The 1,299-nt window shown below is 39.7% G+C and overlaps 1 protein-coding gene across 5 annotated transcripts in view; it reads left to right on the top strand.

The window, feature by feature from the left end:
• LOC106954787 (uncharacterized) overlaps window positions 1–1,299 on the top strand; it is a 21,778-nt gene that overhangs the window by 8,096 nt on the left and 12,383 nt on the right. For all 5 annotated transcript variants that reach the window (XM_015044545.1, XM_015044548.1, XM_015044547.1 and 2 more), the window contains exon 3: window positions 920–952. In XM_015044545.1, the coding sequence (XP_014900031.1) occupies window positions 920–952 (33 nt within the window). The remainder of the gene's footprint in view (window positions 1–919; window positions 953–1,299) is intronic.

Here is a 1,299-nt window from a genome sequence, read left to right on the forward strand (position 1 = left end):
GTGAAAAAGGGTGGGACATCTGGATGGAGGTCGTTAGAAACCAGGCTAGTCTGTCTCGCACCCAGCTTAAACAGAATGTCCTCTATATTCTCATCTGTAGTAATACTCAGGAGTTAGAGGCTTCTAGGACCGTTAGACAGAGAGCTGGAGAGCACATCTCCCTCCTCTCTGAAGGAGAAGTAGAGAGAAAGAGAAGAGGGGAGGGGAATGTTGCGCAACAACAGGGTCGCCACAGCGAGTCATCCGTCTCCATGTAACCCTATCTTCTGCATCTTCTTCTCTTACACCAACTACCTTCATATCCTCTTTCACTTCATCCATAAATCTCCTCTTTGTTCTTACTAATGCAGCCACAAAGGGGGCCATTTTGTGTCTTTTGTGCGGGTCCCATGCCCGGATAAATGCAGAGGGTTCCATCAGGGAGGGCATCTGGCGTAAAACATTTGACAAATCTGACATGCGAGTCAAGAATATGATCTCCTCAGGAATGTATATAGTGTTAAATTAAGCAACATTCACTTAAGCCACTAAAACATTTACTTTTTACATTTCTTCACTATCAGATCCAACAACTGGAAATGATTTACATGTATTGCACAGAATATGTTTCATACAGAATGTTCCTTTTCGAAGTAATGGCAAATGTCTGCATTAACGTGCATCATGTCAATAATTTATTCTTTAAAGGTCCTTAAAATACTGTGATGTTTTTTTTTTTTAAATGAGAGTTGTTTCAGGGTCTCATTTGTCTTGGGCTAAGATTAGATTCACCTAATCTGGATTTATTCTAAGCAGAGAATCATTTTACTGAGGGCAAATTGTGAACTGCTTCTAATAAGGTCTTATTTTGAAAACTCAAAACCATCTCTTTTATATTTTATATCGACTAACCCTATGTGCTCTTTTTTTTATCTTTCAGTTAACCCAATCTATTGGACAACCACCACCAGGGGTAGGAAACTGCTTTTCTTTAAGTTTGCATGATTTCTGTCTGTCGCTGTCAGTGTGCAAGAACTTTGATTTGAGGGCACAAACAAGCATACAGATTCCTAAATGGAGCCTAGTTCTGTTTGCTAAGTCACTGTAAATGAAGATATTCTCATTAGTCAAGAATGAAACAAGAAAGCATTCTGGATCCAACCACTGGTTGCTGCCTGTGCACACACTATTCACACAAAGCTTTGGATATTTGGCTTCTGGGTGGAATTTCAGGATGAACCTAAAATCCGCTGTAGCCGTTCCAGATTGACTTAATGTGACCTTCTTTAAACTTATTTTTTCCCTAAAGATTGTATTGGC

The sequence above is a fragment of the Poecilia latipinna genome, unplaced genomic scaffold (genome assembly GCF_001443285.1).
Source record: "Poecilia latipinna isolate Pla-1442-1.1 unplaced genomic scaffold, P_latipinna-1.0 Scaffold681, whole genome shotgun sequence".
In the NCBI taxonomy this organism is placed as follows: domain Eukaryota; kingdom Metazoa; phylum Chordata; class Actinopteri; order Cyprinodontiformes; family Poeciliidae; genus Poecilia; species Poecilia latipinna.